The following is an 18995-nucleotide window of genomic DNA, read 5'->3' as shown; positions in this document are numbered from 1 at the left end:
ACACATGGTCACTTGTTTGAGTCACTGTATGTAAACCGGCTCAAAAATTTGTTCACATACTCATCTACAAAATTTGTAACTAATTTTCATTTTGGCAAGCTTTTGAACTTCAGTAATGCCCACGAAAATCATTACGAATATTAGAAAAAAATCATCACATGGTCACTTGTTTGAGTCACTGTATGTAAACCGGCTCAAAAAATGTTTGACATACTCATCTACAAAATTTGTAACTAATTTTCATTTTGGTAAGCTTTTGAACTTAAGTAATGCCCACTAAAAAACAATTTTACCTACACGTTATCGCCCAATGCTCCATTTTTTACTAAGCAATATTAATTTTTCATTTTGCGCTAAGTACAACACTACTTTGTATTCATTGTTTCTATAAGTTCACATGCACTCAATTAAGTTTGAGATCAATTGCTGGTAAAGACATACTTATGCATGACCGCCTGTTTGTACTTACATACATACATATATTATAAGTGTATATACATATGTACATGCATACATACGCGCAAAAACACAAGAGCTTCAAGTGAGCAGATAAACAAGCTCAAAAGCTTTCCACCAACTAAGCAAAAGTTACTAAGCCGCATCGATTTTCCACACTTTACTCGCTGTCATTCACAAAACAAACAAGTTGCCTAATTGTTCACACACAAATATGTAGGCAAATATAGGAGTTTGCACATACATACATACGTACATACTAATAAAAACAAAAGCAAGCAGGCGCATAACAAAAAGAAACAACAAAACCACGGCAGTACCAATTTAAAGGGCAGGTAACCAATACAAAAGCAATTTTAGTTAGCAAATGATAGCAACAATATAAAATTAATCCCTTCGTCAAGACAAAAGGAAAAACAACAATGCATAAGTGTGTTTAAATAAAATGCTTGCATACCAAGTGGTGTACAACAACAAGTTTCCGTGCAACAGTTTGATAGAGAGAAAAATGAACGAATACATTCCTAGACTGTGGTGCCTGAGCTTCTGAGCTTGCCTTGGAGCGGACATGCGTGCTATTTATCACTGAAATACTCTCGCCCTCAACCTCGCTCTGGCATTTTACTGCATTACGTATGCAATCGATGTAGGCCCAGTGTCAATGGCAGCCTGTTGCCTGTTGCCTGTCGCCCGCTAGCCGCTTGCTTTTTAGCTGAAACCTCAACTTGCACCCAAACCGAATGGGGGACTGACTACTTCATCCTTCTCGTTCCCCTCTCGAAAACATGTGGGTGTCGGCAAAGAGCACTGATAACGCATAAAATTAGTCCGTGAATGTGGGACTAGTTGTGCAGGGTTTTAGGCGTTCGAACAGTGATATGTACTTGCGAAAGGATAGGTATTTTTGACTTTCAAAGCGACAACTTTATTATAAGCAGTCGTAAATTTTTGCCTGCTATATATGTGGATAGGAACAACTTATTTGCACAGAGAGAAACAAAACTGTAAAGTTTACCTGTATGTAGGGTCCTATCTAGGTAGGCATTACTACATAACATATATGAGTATACTTGTGTGCATAAGTACTTATATACGTATGTACAAAACAAATATGTTTAGCATCAACATACGCTGTTGCTTGCTCATATTGATAAGTTGTCAGCTATTTTATATTTCATAATATTTTGCGGTTTTCTCATCATCTGCTGCTGGTTAAATAAGATAATTTCAACATAAATACATACTTATACGAGCGTGTCTGGGAATTGGTATGGGATTATCTAGGAGAATGGGCGGTTGAGTATTGTTATGGCTTGTTGGTTATCTTATTTTATGACTGTTTTTTTTTGTTCTGCCTTCATAAATATATCACGGTGTATATTAATAAAAGTGCGTTTTGAAACACACATACATATATATGTATGTACATACACACACCAAAAAATATATTGGCAAAGAGAATTTTTCACAATATATGCAACAATTTTTATTTTTATTATTTTCCGGATAATTTTTTATCAAAATATGGTTCATACTACAACAAAAAACATAAAAGTTTAATTTCGAAAATTTTTGCGAAACTCATGAATGTTCAAATTTGCATACACATTTCAACTTTTTAATCTGATTTTTTTAGAATTATTTCGAGTATGCAGTTTTATAGCTCATTAAATTCTAGTATAAAAATATGCAAGCTTGAAGTTGTTAAAAAATCTCATTGATTTGTGAAGATTTTTGGTCGAAGTGGATTTAAATTTTTTCATACAAAGTCTTTTCGAATTTTTTTATGGAAGAAAATCCGTGAAAAAGTTTCCAAAAATCCTCGCTATTTCGAACTTTGCATACTCGAAAGAATTCTCAGAAATATGATTAAAAAGTTGCAAATCTATATGCAAATTTATTGAACTTTCTNAAAATCCGTGAAAAAGTTTCCAAAAATCCTCGCTATTTCGAACTTTGCATACTCGAAAGAATTCTCAGAAATATGATTAAAAAGTTGCAAATCTATATGCAAATTTATTGAACTTTCTTGATTTTTGCACAAATTTTTGAATTCATATTTTTATGTTTTTTTTTTTTATTGAAGTTGGCCGCTGTGGTGTAGTGGTAAGCAGTGCGCGCTATAGTAGAAAAACGTGTTTTTCTTAGCAGCGGTCGCCCCTCGGCAGGCAATGGCAAACCTCCGAGTAAATATATTTCTGCCATGAAGAACAGCTTCTGGGAGGTTCCATGGGAAACTGAACCTCAGTAATTTGTAAAAATCCTAAAATAAACCAAAAAATTTAAGCTTTAAATGCATTTTTATTACGTTTCGGAATCAAATTCTAAGTGAATTTTTTGAGTCAGTTTGAAGTAGGTTGTATTGAAAGTACTGCAAAATAATATGCGATTCATAATTCATTGGGGTGGATGCGCGGACTCGCCCATTACTTACATACCCTTGTGGCCAGCTGATTAAGTTAAGTGAACTTTTGACCAGTCTTTGTTTATTCTATTGTTTATTTAATGTTTATAGTTTTTTATAAAAGTCTAGCACATTACATAACCAGAACCACATAAATCCCCACTTCAAACTTTAAATTATAAAAGTTTAACAAACTTTAACAATTACACCCAAAAAGCTTAAACTTCTTGTCCAGAACTTCTAGAAAAATTCTAATTATGCAATTTTATAGCCCATTAAAAGTGAAAATATAAAGACGCTAGGAAATCGCGTTGATTTTTAATCATTTTTTAGCTGATAGTGCTAGGCATTTTCTTCTAAATATATAAAAGGCGCTATCCGAAGATTAAAGGTGAGTGAATTGAACCCCTACTTGGCTTCTTATATTTTTTAATAACTTATCGTTAATACGGACCACACTGAAAGCCCCTTTTCATTTAAAAATTCCTACATGTCCCACCCGTGACAGAGAAATTTCGGATTTTTTTTTTATAATAAAGCAATAATTTTTGTGTAAGTTTTTGGCTTGTTAGTTTTCGTGGTTCTTTTTTATTTCAAGACATCAAGTGCATACAGAAAAGTGATTCGCAGAGTTTCCGTAAAATATATCTGCTCCAAAAAGCAGGTCCTTTTTTGTGCCACCCGTGACAAAAGAAATAACTCAGATTTTATCCATATAAAAGTAAGCTAAATAATTTTTCGTATTCTGTAATAACTCATACTAGCAGATGCAGCGAACTTCGTTCTGGCCAAAATTATAATTTTTTTTTTATTGAAACATTTTGGTCCAAGATTTTCACCAACAATTCATGGTCACCATCTATATTCTTATATTATGGTTTGGTGGTCGGAAGGCATATTTAAATAACCCAAACGAAAGTGTAATGTCCGCGAAGAAGTTCTTGGAATTTCCTCCGATGATCTGGCGTTTCACATCACGGTTAATCGTGCAGCGAAATAAATTTGAAGATTTTTTTCCTCTGCACTCCCTGGCGGCATAAATGATCGGGTTCGATGGCAAATAAATATCTCCTTGAAACTGTATAGTATAGCTCATAGCAATTTCAAAATGGCTGAGTATCGTTGTTCCACAGAAATCCAATATACATAGACTTATTTTAGACGAAATACCTTAAATGCCTTATCAATGAGCGCAATAGTTCTTAACGAAGGTCATTTGAGATTGATCCCTGGACAACTCAATCCTGGTGTCTCCGAATGAAGCTTTAACGCATAATAATATTGGTAAATCATATCCATTGGGCCAGTCGGAAAACACGACAGTTCGACAAACTCTGTGGGGCAGGACATTCCCGACACTTTTTTTCAGTGGACATTTTTTAGTAATAACTCGACTCCAGCGCCACCTGTCGCGTCCTTTTTGTAAAAGTATTGCCCCTACCAATATCTATACATATCCCGAATATGAGCCAAATCGCATCATAAATACGAATTTTTAAAGTGGTTTCGATTCGGTTCGGATCAAACATTTGTGGAAAATTTCGGTTCGGTTAATGGTTCAGTTAATTAATAGAAAAACAAAACGGTTTCCGCTTCAAACCCGGTTTGGTTCAAAACTGGTTCACATGCCTGGAAAATATCTTTCGATTCTGCAATAACGGATGAACGAAGGTAATGGCTGACGAACCGATATTAATGGATTAATTGCAGGGAATACTAAATCTATATATTTACCAAATGTTTAAAACAAACAATTGCATACACAGTAAGTACTTGGTAAATAAAACAGCTGAAAACATATCGAGCCCTTACCGCCAAAATAACGTAAGCGACATTTTTTTTCAAAATTTTCTTTTTGATGCAGAAATGCATCTAGATGCTCTCGGAATATTTCTGCATCAAAAGAAATTTTTGAAAAAAATGTAGCTTACGTTATTTTGGCGGTTAGGGCTCGATATGCTAGGTACACTTGCCTTGATTTCTGCTCTGCACAGCAACAAGTCGTTTATTTTGCTTCGCTTGGTTTTTTAATCACTTTCCATGCATTTGGTTTTATGCTTCCGCAATTTTAGCTAGGACTTTGTCAAATCCACTTTCATTAATCCACTTTTCCACATTCCAGCATTTTCATATATTTCCATGCCACATTTTATTTTGCATTTGTAGTATCTAGCCGCCCTTTGGTTTCCGTTTATTCATTGCGCTGCTGTGGCGACAAGTTAATCCATGATATTCTTAAAGTTACTGCGAGCAGGCGAGTTTGGTTGCTTGTCTCATGGTTAACCGTGGGGTGAATGGTGTTGGTGATAAAGGCTCAAGTGTATGTAGTACATACATACATATGTTTGCATGTATTTGTCGCCATAGACAATATGCCAACTCATCCCGTTTTGTTGGCGCCACTTGTTTTGTTTATTTTTTGTCTTTCTTGTCCTTATTTGTATTGACTGCTGGTGCCGCCACCGCCGCCCACTCTATTGGCCCAGCCTAAACTCGCTGACTGCGGCTAGAAAATCCGGTAAGCACTCGTAAAAGTGTCATAACAATTGCTCTTTATCAGCAGTCATCGCCCATCGCAAATCACTCATCAACGGAAGTATTTCTTCATTTAGCCGACACAAAATCCTATCTCCGTTGGCATATCGGAGATGTTGATTGCTCTTACTTTGGCTACTGTGTTTGTATGCATGAATGTGAATTGATATGTTCATGAGTACGTGTGTACCCTGTGGGGAAAATCTCTAGTTCTGAATGATTGTAAGAAATGTACGTTTACCTACCTTTGGTTGTAGCTGAGTGAGTTTGCAGAGGTGCTTGCTGTTATTTTCTTAGATTCCAGAAGATCCCAAGTACCAAAGTATGAAAAAGCATCTGCGAAGTGTAGAAGAAAAGCGTATTTGAACGAAAAAACCGCAAAATCTAGAAAAAAAGGTTTTTTCTGTCGTCCCTCGGCAGGCAATGGCAAACCTCCGAGTGTATTTCTGCCATGGAAAACAGTTTCTCATAAAAATACAATCGCCGTTCGGAGTCGGCATAAAACTGTAGGTCCCTCCCCTGTGTGTGACAACATCAAGGCGTACGCCACAAATCAGAGGAGAAGCTCGGCCAAACACTAACATATGTGTAAGCGCCGATCTATTATTAAACAAGCTCCCCGCTGCATCTCTTTTTCTATAGTTCTGAACCAGTTCTAAATTCGTCACCTTAGATATGTATATGTAGATTTCTAATAGAAAAAGTGAAATAAAATAGTTTTTTAAAAGGACCACATTTCGCTGATTTTGGACTGGTGGTGATAAAGATCTAGTACGGAACTAGAAATTTGATTCACTCGTCCAAGGTTTCCCTGCTTTCCGGCGAAAAACTTGTACGAAAGGATATGATGAAGGCTCTTTGCCTACGTGATACTTCACGTGATGGCTAGAGATGGATATAAGTACGTCACTCAATTGTCAATGGCGGCTGTCAATTCCATGTTGGGTATATACAGATTTACAAATATTCATTTTTAGCCGACTTCACAAACAAAAAGGAGAGACGTTACCTTATCATCGATATATATATAGATTTTTTTTTGTATTTCACCGGATAACTTTCACCACGAAACCCGTGTTCAATAATTAATTTTTTATCGGTAAGGTGGTACCCCGAGGGTGGTCCTATTCTAATTTGGTTTATTACCGATCATTGGATCGTTTTAGTCGGTTCTTTATTTAAAATGTCCTAATGTTTTCCCATACAGATAGTGGAAAAATAATCTTCGCAATTTGCCAACTTCAAATTGATTTCACAGACATGGTTTCTTCGGCACATTAGCTTAGAATTACACGTAGAACCCTCCTGTGCTATACACGCAAAGTAAAAAAAAAATGGCACGCCCTACTAACCATTTATCTTATTTTTACTTTATTGGCGCTGTAAGCACCTAATTCCGTTAAAACTTGACTTAAAAAATTTAAATTTGCTGGGTGCTTCCGAAATTGTATTACATACCACTAAACTCCAATATCAATAAGATACGAAGGAGTATAGCTTATCTGATTCACTGACTAAGAAAATTGGCACAGAAATGACGAAGCTATGTGAAGCGTTTTTCATGCCAATACACCACCTTTTAGAAATACCAGGTCTATTAAATGACCTGAAAGAATTCATAAAGCTATGCACTTTCATCCGATACCAAGATGATTAAAAATGGTGCATACTCAAAAATATTTCAACTAGATCGAAAAATTAAAAATTTTAAAATCTGATTATAAGCAAACTGCAAAAAAAAAACGTTCATCAAAAATTTGTTTCGAATAACGGAATTTGAAAAAAAATTACTCATCGTGTTCACCCTATGCGCACGTTGCCGTTTGTAGCCACGTAACGCCCTGTGGCTGATGCAAGTGTCACCCTGTACAATTTACCAACAAATTTTGCGCCTCAGGGTATGTTACGAATCAGATGAGACTCAAGCGGGAAATGTCTGTCAGAATATTGGTCAGAGAATTTTTTTTCGAGGTCGTGTCTTTGCTAATCTTTTGGCGCTCCACGGAAATGCGGAATTTTCCTATTTTCTGCCAGTTTTTTTTCTCGCATGAGAGAACAACTTTTGCGATAAGGCAAAACTAGTTTTTTCTGACATTATTGCGCCACATTTTACCAATTCAAAAATTTTTATGTCGAAATTGGAACTTTTTTTTCGCCAAAAATGCAATGGACTATGTTGATTTAATATATTAGGATCATATATACTTACCATTGTTGAATTTTGATTTTCCAATGAAAGTAAAAATGGCCCCCCTTCGAGTAATCAAAAAGAATTAAAAAGGTATTCACTCAAACAGCTAACTACTGTTTTCTCTCCTTTTGTAAAAAAAAAAACAAATCGAGCTGCAGAAACCGAGGTGGTGGTAATCTGTCTAATCAAAAGTCCAAAATAGAAAACAAAATATATATAATTTTTTTTTTCATAATTTTTTGTTACTATTTTGCAAATATTTTTTTATTTTTATTTATATTTTTGGAATTACGATGTTTATTTGTAATATTTAAATTATAAATTTTTCAATCTTTGTTTTATGCATATGTATATATGTATGTACATATGCATTTATCGTTGTTGTTGCTGTTGCAGTGATAGCATTTCGTTTAAAATTTATTTACTCTTCTCTTTAAACTTAAGCGATAACTAAATGTATAATTATTTATATAAGTATGTAATGTATATAAATTTGATTTTAAAGCGAGGATTACAGATTTTTTTTGTTAGATTTGATGATAAAGAACAGATAAAAAAAAAATGAAAGAAGAAAAACACTGAGCAAACTAGTAGAAGATAGGCGAGTTGTTGAAGACAAGATAGAATTGGTAAATGAAATTATTAAATTAGCTATACAAATGAAGAAGTATGTGCAAGGGCAAAGTGAGCGGTTGCTGGCCGCAATAGCGTGCGTGCGAGCGTGTAAACCATAGTTGGAAATACTTTGTAATTTCTTTTGCACATAGCTTTTCTTTTAATTTTCTTCTTCTTTACTACATTTATATATTTGTGTGTATGTGTGTGTATCGATGTATATTTGAATATTATATAGTACATACATACATTATAGTTTATGAGTGTAAATATTTAAGGCGACCAACGGCTTAGTCTGCATTTTTATTAAACGCAATTTTGTTTTTCTTGTTTTTTCTTTTCAATTATTATTTTTTTTTTATATTAATCTGCTTTTCGGTAGCAATAATTTAATTTTTTTGTTCTTATTACTTATAGAGCATGTGCTGTTTGGACATTTTGTAGAGCATGGGCGGATGAAGGAACACATCTGAGTGCATTTAATAAACTTCGTTGCATTTGAAAAACGAACAAAAATAAATAAATTAGCTAAAAAATTCGTTGCCGTCGAGTAAGTTGCAGATGGCTTTTAATAAAATGAGGCAAGTAAGAATGAGATGAGATAAATGTGTGAAATGACGTGATGTGACTTACAAGTAGGCCAAATTTTACAGTTTAACGCGTATGCACTTATTGACAAAAAATATATGTATGTATATGTTTACACGTACATAAACATATATATCTATAGCTTTTATATATAAATACAAATTACAATCATACATACATATAATTCGACTCATAAATTTAAGCTAATTAACTTAAAGTTAGCGCAATTTATTTATAAATTTTAATTAGTCGAACAAATAATAGTAATAATAATGTTAATGAGAAATGAGAGCTTGCCACGATTTTAACCATGCTTAACAAATTAGCTCACACTGGAATTGCGCCTTCTCACTGATATACATACGTTGTCTGCCTAAAATGCTGATCGCGGTATTCCTCCTACTTCTTTATACTGAAATACAGAGCCGACTTTTTAATGTAATGCTTTTGTTTTTATAACAGCATAGAAAGTTCCCAAATACTTGAATGCTGCCGGGTGAACAGAGCTTGCCAAATTAAAAATCTGGACCGTTCAGGTTGAAGTAGGCTCGACAGTCGTCGGAAACAATATGACTCCTTTTTTTGTTTCTTGAATTTACGACAGACCAAAAAAAGTGTTCTAAGGCGGGTTTACAAAGTCAGCTTAGGATTGAGATGCCTTTTTTAGTTTTGTTTTTACAAGTTTCAGTCGCATTCGAAGTTCAAAAATCACTCCCAGTTGACATTGTACACCCAATATTGCTCTAACTCCACGTCTTATAAGGTTTTTTTTTGAAAATGTTTAAAGTATCTAAATGTGTAAATTAGCATAAAAGCTTAGCTTATATATAAAGGCAGTTTTATACAAATATCCTTCTTACAACAGTCGGCCCTGCGTTACTCGAACGATCTAAATTCATTTTGGCGAAGAACTGTAACTTCAGCAGCATTCCCTAAACACGTTTTGGAGGATTTCTTTGCTTTCACAACAACATACGATTTTTGGTTTTAGTTTCCAGTTTGTGCAAAGTGCGCTGCTCGTTTGAAACATTAATTTTTTTAATAAAGAAAAAAATAAAAATAAACAAAAAACATAATATCAAAAGCTTATATTTATAAGAAATGCGAGTGCGAATGACTTTCGAAGTGCAAAAATTGTATATCTCATACTCAACAGCTATCGGCCTTTATGTGAGGATATGCCAAGCCAACGTTACTACATTGTCTACTTTGTAAGTAAAGTCAAAGCAACACACAGAATGTTTTAAATTTTCATACCAATGGACGTGGCAAACAATATCATGCAAATGGATGTTATTTTTTTTTCGATTTTTCGCCATGAAATATGTATGCGTTTTTAGGAGCATTTAAGGCTATGAGGGCGATCACAATGTCAACTAATAGTTGAGAGTTTTTCGAGGCGAACATTTCATTGCTTCCCGCATTTTTATAAATATAAGCTGACTATATATATTCTTGAACAAAAAAACGTAACAAAAATAAATAAATATTGAAAAAACGAAAGAAAATAAATATAAATTAGCGCTTTAGACTATGCATGTATTATAAAACAATAGGTCAACGCTTGCCATTTCATTGTTGCTATTTGCTATTTAAATTTATTATTATTATTATTATTTTCTTTCACTTTAATACATTTTAAATTTCTTCGCGCACGCTTACTACACATTTACCAAATATTCGTACAAATAGTTTAAGAATTGTGTAAATTTACTTAGCATATGCATACGTATGAGTGTGTGTGTGTGTGTTTATGCATCTATACAATTACATTAATAATAATTAGCATTTTTACAATAATTATAATTATTGAACATGAAAGTGTTTTTCTTTTTGTTTGATTTTGTATGAGAAAATGTTTGGGACTTTTTGCATTGCTTCGCTTGTAATGATTACACATTTCCTTCGTTACATTTGGTTTTTGTCTTTTCCTCATACTTTAGTTTTTTTTTGTTGTGATTTATTATTTTTTGTTTGTCTGCTCTTCTTGTTAATGTCATACTGATAATGGTAATGTTAATGTTAATCTAATGTCGATGATTTAGTAAACTAGGGCATTTTAAATCATAAATACTGACGCACGCAAGAACGCAGCAGCAAAAGTTCAAACAAATAAACAAAAACAAAAAAAATAAACATAAACAATTATATTTAAATTTAAATTTTTTTATTATTATTAATTAATAATTATTGATAGCTAGTAGCTTACGTACATTTACATTAATCTAAATAGAAATAACGAGTAGTTTAAGTGTGTGAGGCTTTTGAGTTTTGTGATTTTGTGTTTGTTTATTATTTTTTATTAATTTTATTTGTAGCCTTAGAATTTCTATGCTTGTTTTGGTTGTTGTTGCTTTTTTGTTTTTTGTAAGTAGGTGTGAGCTTGAGCATGTGATGTTTAGTGGTTTGGGGCGGCGTGCTTCCAACGGTATTTTTTTTTTTTTTTTTTGATTTTATTTTGAACACTTTTTTATGGAAAGGTTGTCCTTTCTCGAAAGCGGATGCTGATTTCGTAGATAGTTATTTTAAATGCTTGTTTACTTGAATTGAGAAGTATTTTTTTGTCACTGGTGTGGATATTGAGCAACAATTTAGGCGCTTGTTTTTGGAGTTTATATAGTTAAGAGACAATATTGACGCACGATTAGAGGAAATTAACTCGGTGAAACATTTAATTTTTCTAACAACCAACTCGCACTTTTAAATGCCAAATAGTTAATACTAGTTTCAATGTGCAATTACTTTATACCGTCTATGATAAGGGCAGAAAATTACAATTCGGAAAAATAAATAAACAATAGATAGACAGAAGAAAAATTATCAAAATTCATTTTAAATTATAGTGATGAACTTTAATGAAAGATTGCAATTCTGTTTTACGCAGAAGATTTACTACATATTTTCCAACTAAATGTACTGCATCGCTCTGTTTGTAATCGAGTTTACTTCAGTTTACAGAGATATTTTAAGACATTTATTGCATTGCTTTTATTCAACAAAAAACGAAAATATATATACTTTACTTTAATACTGTTGCTGTTGCTGTTGCTGCTGCCTTCCATTTACTAGTACCAAAAAGTGTTATTATTTTCTTTAACGCTTAGTTTTTCGTAATTTTTCCTCTAAAGTGTAGTTAAATTTTTATATATTTTATTTAATTTTTCTTTTGTATAATTTAGTTTCAGTACGATATTTTGCGGTTCAAGCTACTAAAGGCTGGATAATCTCTTTGTGTTTTTAAGCTGCCCTCCTTTTTTTTAGCTGCACACTTTTGAAGTTAAAACTATTTAAACTTTGTGTGGTGGTGTGTATTTGTTTGAGGCTGAACTGGGATGCTATGGAAGAAAACATTTTATTTTATTTTTACATAGGCCATTTCACTTCAACTAGAAATGCGCTTAATAGGCATATTTTGCTATAAAAACCTACTTTGCCAAATACTTAATTGACTTTATGACGCAGTGATGCGACCACATAACCCAAATGGTAAATGAGTTATGCTCTTCTACACACGTGGCGCAACGTCTTGCTATTGCTAATATGCAACTTAGCTCTTTTCGGCCTTTTGCAAGTTAACACACCCGTAAAATATTGTCCACCATAGCCTCACAACCCGGCCTTTTTTCTATGTATAAAGTCTATTTGTTAGCTGCTCCGTAAACAATAATTTCATATACTAATATTAAACAGTCAATTATATATTTACGTGTATGTACGTACGTAAATGTGTATGTTTAGCGTTACAATATATATTTTATATATGTATGTAGGTATATATATTATTTCAATTACATACTTGCTATATTTTATTAACATTTAAATATCAAATTTGCATTACTATAGCTATTTATTTATATATATATTTAATTTTTCTTTGTATTTAAACTAGCAACGGCTGAGATGCGGCGCTAACTGCTACGTATGTATGTATATTTATTAACCAAATATTTTAGACTCATTCACATTTGCTTTTGTTCACTTCTCGGACAAGTTTACTTGTTTAGGCAATAATTTAAATTACAATAAAGCATTATGTTTTCATTTAAATTAATTACAAAACTAAATTAAGTGTGCAAAATATACTATAATATAAATTAATAATCAAACTTTATACACAACAGCGACAATAGATCTTTTCTTTCTTATATTTTTCAACCTGTTTTCAATCATTGATGCGGGTTTTTTGCATTCGCATTTTTTGTTGTTATATTTTTTTCACTTATAAACTAAATATTAAAAATTAATAGTAATCGCGATCGAAGACGACCTCAACAGAAAATTCGGTTAATTTTAATGTTTTTTTTTGTACCACCCCCCCCACAACAATGATAATAATGAATACACGATAGCGGAGCACACAATGAAAAATGCAGGCAAAAACGTGCGTTGAAAAATAAATTTGAAAAATAAATTTGAAAAATTCGTTGTCGATTGCGCGGACGCACGCTTCAAGTATTTTAGATATTTTTGTATTTTATTTTTTTAAGTTACGACGTCTAAGGAAATTCTTTGCACCTCTCGCTTCGTGTAAAGTGCGCCTGCGTCGTACACGAGTAATGCTAATTATTCGTTTAATTCGTTTTAATGTTTATGTCTAAGATTATCGCCATTTCGCTGCGTAAATTCCCCCCTAACGCCCTCCGTTCTCTAATTTATGCGCCTTGCAAATTTTGTGTTTTTGTTTTTATTTTCGCGTTACACAATACTAGCATGCTTCAACACGTTCTAATCGTTTGTTACTTCTAGGTACGCGCGTGCGTGCACCGGGCTTTTGTGTAATGTACTTATTTCATTGTTTGGTTTCCCCAAAATTTTCAAGTTTTGTTTTTTTTTTTTTTACCGTGTCACAAGTATGCAGCAATTTCAGAAATTTTCTCGAATAAAAAATTTTCACTCTTATTAGAATTAAACGAATGGCTTTGATTTCACATTAGCAGCGACGGCTACAGCATTCTTGACGACATTCCCCCATTTTCCTGGTCCTCGCTTTGCAGCAGCACCTTCAATTCGAACAGCCACAGCTGCTGCAACTGCTGCTAATTAAGGCGTTTTCAATAGCAGTATGTCTTTTTTTCGTGTTCGACTCGTCGTTTTGTTTCGTTGAAAGAAAAAGTTGCGACCGAAGGTCTTTTGCAATTTGTATGACTTCCCCGCTAGGAACTCCGTTAGTGCATCTACGTAGCCTCGTGCGATGTCCTCTGACAGGTGTATGGATATCACTTCGATTTGTACCCGATCGAAGGGTAGCGTTTCTAGGATCTGCGTACAGAAAACAAAAAAAAATATAATTTAATTTTTATGTAATTAATTTGTCTACAATTAAACTTGTATTCTCACCTCCAACTCGTGTCCATGCACACCCAAACTGAGCAGATCATAATCCACACGATTGTACGCCAACATCAGCGAATACAATGGAAAGCATTTGACGCGCGAATTAAACCACGAAGTTTCCTCGTCCAACAGACTATTGATGCGCACATCAGACTCTTCATTGTGTATGGTAACCTAGTGGCACACAGGCGGGCGAGAGAAAAAGTAAATAAAATAAATACATAAAAAAATTAATTTTCTCATAGCTAAAACCATTCAAACACTCACAGCACTCACCTCTTTCGGATACGGATTGGGCGAGATGCATGCGTGCACCACCTCCAGACCCGGCCGTTGCGCATTCTGTTTGCGCAACGTGAAGAAACGACGTGGCTCCGGCTCTACCACCAAGCCCGCCCAATTCAGCGTCGCCGCCAGCCATGGTGCGGTTATTAAATAGCCCATCGCACCCGGCAGCGATTGTATGAAGGCGCCATTCTCTTTCCCACCCACCAGATCGGCTACGTAATGCGCCATTTCGGGCGCCAAACCTTCAGAGTAGTGTGCGCTGAAATTAAAATGCGTCGCTGCTGAGGAGTAGGAAGCGGCCATCGCCGCTGTTGTTGCTGATGATGACGCGGTTGATGTTGCATCGTCTAAAGGCGCATTCTTGAGAAAGTGCATAGGGTATTTGCGCATCTGGATTTCGCGCAGGAATGCTATGAGTGTGGGATTATCTTGGGCCACGCCGAAGAATTCACAGTCGCGCGACATATTCAGCTTAAATTGTTTATGACGAATCTCTGTAAATGGAAGAATAGGAAGAGAGGTTACGGATTAGTGAAATGTGTAAACAGGAAAATTCGTGAATAATAATGAGAATGCCATGAATATAGTCATATATCAACTTTATTATTATTAAGCAAAAAATGGTGAATACGTCTACTACTTCCAGCAAAAATGGAAAAAGATGAGACCTGTACGGACCAGCTTTATTTCTAGTCAAGGAGTGTTCATCGAAATTCCATAGAACCCTGGGGAATTGAACACAATAAACAACATCTGAGGGAGTTCCAGATCCAGTTTTTAGCAACTGGGGTACGACTCTTACTTGCAGAAATTTATAGAAGGCAAGTGGTTCTCAAAAATGGCAAACACTGTTGAGCATGCTTGGTTAGCTAAAGGCTTTAAGCTGATTCTGGGATCTGTGAAACATCATGCTCCGGATTATGCTTGGGCTGCTTCACATTACAAGGATATGACAAGCTCATCATGCTCACAAATTATTTGGACACAAAATTCAAACTCACATTAGGTCTTCAAGAGCACATAATAAAGAGGAAACTAGCGCGAACTCATTGGTTTGATTGTTGTTGTAGCGGCTACAGCAACCCCGCCCAGATCGGTTGGTGTAGAATCGTTAGCGTCTGTCCATAAGGACAGAGGCGTTAGTAAAGTGGGGTTTAGCGGGCATGCGAAGATATGTCTAGAGTCATGGGGTGTCGCTCCGCATCGCGGGAACTCGTTTGGCACATTTGCTTTTACTCTGCTCACGTACGAGTTTAACGTGCTGCAGTAGCCAGAGCGAAGTTGGGCTGTTGTGGTCCGAGTCTCTCGAGGCAGACGAATCTCCCACGTCGGTGACACCCTACTAAGAATTGCTTACAGAGCATTGTGTTATGCTCCTTCATAGGGAGTATATGAGCCTCGTCGTGTAGGTGATGTTGTGGCGCCATCAGAAGGCATCCTGTCGCTGTCCGGAGTGCCGTCTGCAGGTCTGTAGCTTCATCCACTGCGTCCTACAAGACCCCGGCGAAAACACAGGCGCTGCAGAACCGGCCGGCTAATTGCCTTGTACGTTGTCAACAACATTTCATTGTATTTGCCCAGGTGCTGGCGGCTAGCGACTTGCGGGTTATTCACCGTCCGGGTGGTCCGTCATCGACGTGAATACCCAGTTGCACTTTTACCTCCTTCGTCCAAGTCCAAGAAAATGCGAGAAAGCTCGGCGCGATAACCGTTTACTTTCGAGCACAAGTCATCAATTCCATTCTCAGACGCCATTAGCGAGCAATCGAGACTCCTTTTGGAACAGGCTTAGAAATGTAAAAGGTAAACAGTAGTTTTATTTTCCTGGGTTTGCTCTATTTATCTCTAAAAATTTATGACGAGTGTCGAATACTTAGATAATTCGCCGACCACCATTTAAGTCCCTGTGGGAGAGAGGAGGCCTCCTCTAGGTCATCCAGTAGCGTGGAGTGGCTGACGGTGTTGAACGCCTTGGACAGTTCCAACGCTACTAGAATTTTTCTCTCCCAGGGGCGGTTTCGGTTGAGGCCACGAGTTATCTGGTTGTTTATGGCGTTAAGTGCTGTGCACTTTACGGAATCCATGTTGATGCCTCGCTTTGGTCAGGTAGTTTGTATAGTGCGGGAGTAGAAGGGCCTCACTGATTTGATCTTCACAGTCGCCAGACGGAAATCCGACTGAAAATGTATGGAAATCAATGAAGCTGAAACTAGCGGGGGAGTACAGCAAATCTCAGTTTGAAATGAAAGTTAAATACAATAAAGGTCTTGGAAACGCCTAAAACCTCATCAAAAATTTTGTAGGAATATGAGTTGAGGTTGAACTTGGGCCCATGAAGGTTTAATAATTTCAAGATAACGAATTGGTTAACGAATTTGCGAGCTATGACTCTACGGAGAAAATTTTAGAGCCAAACTTGTATAACAGACACCAGCAGGTATGTATATCAAGAAACTTGCGAATAGGGGTCCATGATATGGTAAAACCATATACAAACCAGCCAAGGGTTTGGGATTTATTATTTTAAATAACTTGTATTAAATTTTTAAAAGGACGCAACTCTTCGAGAAAGTAAACGTTATTGCATGTCTACAGCTCGAGTCCTTTAGTTTGACTGCTCGAACGAAAGCAGCGGATCTGATGATCTGAACAAAAAAATCCCTTCGTATATAATGTATATAGATGGCAACACTGCTTACAACTAAATCGCCAATAGATCGTAATTCAGATATCACTCCTCAGTTAAGCAGGAACAATGTTAGGTCTTGAGAAAGCCATACATTTTAAGAGTATTATTTTCTGCATTGCTTTCGGTTTAGTTTTTAAAAGCTCAAATTTCCAATATTCAAAAGGCGACTACACTGTGTAACTCTGTCTTCATTTTAAATTCATTAAGCCTTCATTAAGCAATAATAACGTTACATAGAGTCGCGTGTCCTTGCTAAAATTACCTAATCAGCATAAAGATATGGAATCATTAAATTATATAATGCTAATAAAGCGGCTAACACCCACGCGCCGTTATTAAAATAGGAAAAGCAGTAACACCAACAACAAAGAACGGAGTTAGTAATTGCGAAATGCTTAGTGCAAATTTACATACATTTGCGACTACTATTTAGATTATTATTTCTTTTTTTTTTTTGTTTTGTTTCTGTTTGCCCAGATACGCCACACGCCAGTAGTTTATTTGACTTTCACATGCTATGCCCGAATGGCACAAAATGTCGACACTAAAACCATTGCAGCCGGCAAAAATAAATGCGAAAAATATGTTAAAAATTGTATGTATAAGTATGTAAGCAGGCAGGTAGATACATTAGTTTAACCAAATGAACTAGCGCATTTTAATAAATTACAAGCTGTCAAAGTTGAAGGTGAAAGCGGCACGCCCCCGCGCGGCGACTCACTGCGCTGTGTGTGTGGCAACCTCTTTATGCCACCTATAAGCGCGCCGAATTCGAAACAACGCTCGAAAGGGTGGCTTGCTTTCGCAGACTATGCTCATCAGGCCAGGCAGGCAGCAATAAATGCCCAACGAAAGGATAGTAAATGCGAAAGTATGGAAAAAAGCGCGAAAGGAAGTGTGTTTCGGAAATGGTGGTAAAGGTGTTAGTGAGTGACCAGCGAGCGTCGCGTTGGTCGGCTGGCAATTTAAAAATGCTCGCGGCAGATTTCACACACCCATTTAGGTTGAAGGATAGGTAAGGATAACAGCATATGTAGTGACCGTTAGACACTAGTTAGTTTGGTCATAAAAGCGAGTGTGCGAATGTTGCTTGGAAAGGCAAAGGGGCATCGGACAACGACGAACTACGGACAACACAGTGTGTGGCACGAACTCTTTGGCCCTACATTGTTTGCTTTTCATTGTTCATGTGTCATTCGTTGGAAGCTTAATACATAGTTTATATGTACATTTATTATTTGCACTTGGAGTTTACTCATTCGACACACCGCCCACTGCTAGCCAACCATCTATTTATGGCAACACTCTATAGAATAGCATTTTTAAAGTTTGGTCACAACTTTTCAGTGTTTACTTTTAACGCCTGCAACAAAGTTAATTTTATAGAACTTTTGTAGAATAAGAAAGTTTTATATTGAGGCCGCTTATAGCAGAAGGCGGCAACCGTAAAAAATGATCGTAAATAACAAACTGTGTAGTAAAAATAACCAAGTTAAACTAAGGTGGGCCATAGATTGAAAAAAATTCAAGGAAAAAATAATAATAATAAAGTTAAACTAAAACACAAATAAAAAAAATGTAACAAATTAAGAAAACCATAATAATCATGATGAAAAATAAACATTAAAAAAAAACTAAAACAAATAGGAAACAAGTAAGAAAGTCTAAGTTCGGGCGAAGCCGAACATTAAATACCCGGCGCAAGTATTAAATATATGTTTTTTCACCTTTCCGAAACCTTCCGCTAGATGGTATGCCGGGGTGTATCAATTTTGAGTAAATTAGCGTCCTTCAATTTCGAAATATTGAAGTTTCAAGCATTTCTGAAATTTACCTTTATATGAGAAGCGGCCGTTATTTTAGTCCGATTTCAATAATTTTCAACGTTTTGCTTA

At 35.6% G+C, this 18995-nt stretch overlaps 1 protein-coding gene across 1 annotated transcript in view; it reads right to left on the bottom strand.

The window, feature by feature from the left end:
* Positions 1–8104: 8104 nt before the first annotated feature.
* S (EGF receptor activation regulator Star) overlaps positions 8105–18995 on the bottom strand; it is a gene marked incomplete at its 5' end in the record, with an annotated part of 23215 nt that continues 12324 nt past the window's right edge. Inside the window, 3 exons of the mRNA XM_017630125.1 lie at positions 8105–14048; positions 14127–14297; positions 14400–14905. Coding sequence (XP_017485614.1) covers positions 13830–14048; positions 14127–14297; positions 14400–14905 — 896 coding nt within the window. The remainder of the gene's footprint in view (positions 14049–14126; positions 14298–14399; positions 14906–18995) is intronic.

The sequence above is a fragment of the Rhagoletis zephyria genome, unplaced genomic scaffold (genome assembly GCF_001687245.7).
Source record: "Rhagoletis zephyria isolate East Lansing unplaced genomic scaffold, Rhagoletis_zephyria_1.1 Rzeph_scaffold_07406, whole genome shotgun sequence".
Lineage (NCBI taxonomy): Eukaryota > Metazoa > Arthropoda > Insecta > Diptera > Tephritidae > Rhagoletis > Rhagoletis zephyria.
This window is presented reverse-complemented; position numbering and strand designations above follow the sequence as displayed.